Raw genomic sequence first — 1,569 nt, 5'->3', positions numbered from 1 at the left:
TACAATGTTGTGCTTCCCAATACTTTCAGAAAGAAAAGAAATGGTGTACTTTTCTTTGAAAACATGCTTTCAGAGAGAAAGAAAATGTCAGTCCAATAGGACTTTGAGATAAATGTTTCAATTTCACAGAAACTTCTATTAAATTTCAGTATTATATGTCTGATAATAACTTTTGACCAACATGGTCATCTCAGTTTATCTGGTAGAAACTCCAGTCTGCAGGTGTCTACCACGGCCTCCAGGGGGCGCTGTTGACTGGACTCTTGTCTTTGGTGATGCTGGTCTGGACTGTGGAGCTCAGGAGAGAGAAGTCAGCCTCTCTCAGGTTCTTATCAGACGAAGACTGCAGCTTGCTGATGTGGTTCAGCAGTCTTCTCTGGGACTGAGTCTTCACCTCCTCCTTGGACAAGAAGTGCGCCACCTCTTGGACACATCTGGAATAGCCCTGATCGAAAGCTGCCGATTCCACAGCTTGATGATGTTGCTGCAGTCGCCTCAGGAAGCAAACTGTCATCTCCAGGATGTCTGCTTTCTCCAGCTTAGAGTCTGGCTGCTGTTTGAGGAACTCTGGACCCAGGAGAGACTTGAGCTGCTCAATGCTGCTGTTGATTCGCTCTCTGCGTAACTTCTCCACCAGAGGTTTTCTGAGCTGCAGAAAGAAGAACAAAGTCATGAATAAACTTATTCTGTTGTAAAGAGTTAGCATGAACAAAGTCAGCCTCTCAGGAATGAAGATTAAATCTCCTAGAATCTCCAATTTACCTTGTGGGTCAGAGTCAGATGCTCCTGAGAGTTGGTCATTGCTGCAGTGATTGTAGGTGTCATGTCTGGATCTCTGTGCTGTAGAGGTCTCTGTAGAGAGAATCTGATCTCTGCTGGCTTCATCCCTCCTATTTATAGCCCCACATCTCCATATGAATGTGTGGGTCTTGGTCTGGCTGGAGTTTCTCACAGTTTCAGCCAATCAGAGAGCCTGGTGAGACAATAAGGCATGTGGAGCAGCATCATGCTGAATGGTGTTACATTGCCTCAGGGACAATAGTTAGATCTCAGGGGAACAGGTGGAGGACTGGGGGGGTGATGGAGAGAGACTCACAGAGCTCTGTGTGAATCTGGGAAAGTGGTGACCCTGTAGAGAGCAGATCTGCTGCCTGATGCTGGGATCAATGACTTTGACTGAGCACACGCTCATCATCCCATCACACACGTGGGAGAGTGACAACATTAAGAACACCTCCATACATTAGAAGTATTCTTATATTTGTGCTGTTGAAACAATTATCAGCCTTTGATAACCAATTTGAAATGAAATGTCATATTTTAAAAGCAAACTTATCACATATTTAAAATTGATATTTTACCTATGCTAAAGCCAGCAAACAGTATATCAATTATTATGACCAGGTACCGAAAGGCTTTTAAGGCAACACAGTTTTACTGGTGAACGAAGTTGTCCCAGCTATGTGCATATAATAAAATATCAGCTTGGTAAAATGGCAAAGTAAACCCTAAGTCCTCTGAAAGTAGTCCAGATGAAACAGAGCCCCGTGTCCTGTGACAGGTTTTTCC

General features: G+C 44.0%; 1 protein-coding gene across 1 annotated transcript; it reads right to left on the bottom strand.

Moving 5' to 3' along the window:
• Positions 1 to 226: 226 nt before the first annotated feature.
• LOC120783130 (transcription factor HES-5-like) lies at positions 227 to 885 on the bottom strand. Its single transcript, XM_040115874.1, has 2 exons — positions 763 to 885; positions 227 to 649 (listed from the first exon to the last, which is right to left on the bottom strand). The coding sequence occupies exons 1-2, from the start codon at positions 883 to 885 to the stop codon at positions 227 to 229; spliced, it is 546 nt and encodes a 181-aa protein (XP_039971808.1).
• Positions 886 to 1,569: the final 684 nt, after the last annotated feature.

This window comes from Xiphias gladius, chromosome 21, assembly GCF_016859285.1.
Source record: "Xiphias gladius isolate SHS-SW01 ecotype Sanya breed wild chromosome 21, ASM1685928v1, whole genome shotgun sequence".
NCBI classification, from domain to species: domain Eukaryota; kingdom Metazoa; phylum Chordata; class Actinopteri; order Istiophoriformes; family Xiphiidae; genus Xiphias; species Xiphias gladius.
Note: the sequence above shows the minus strand (reverse complement) of the source record. Positions and strands in the feature narration are given on the sequence as shown.

What these genes read in the sequence shown, in the direction of transcription:
- LOC120783130 (XM_040115874.1), bottom strand. Translation starts at nt 885, where the DNA reads ATGAAGCCAGCAGAGATCAGATTCTCTCTACAGAGACCTCTACAGCAC. An exon ending in ATCTGACTCTGACCCACAAG is followed by an intron (nt 650 to 762) that starts GTAAATTGGAGA and finishes TTCTTTCTGCAG; the next exon opens with CTCAGAAAACCTCTGGTGGA.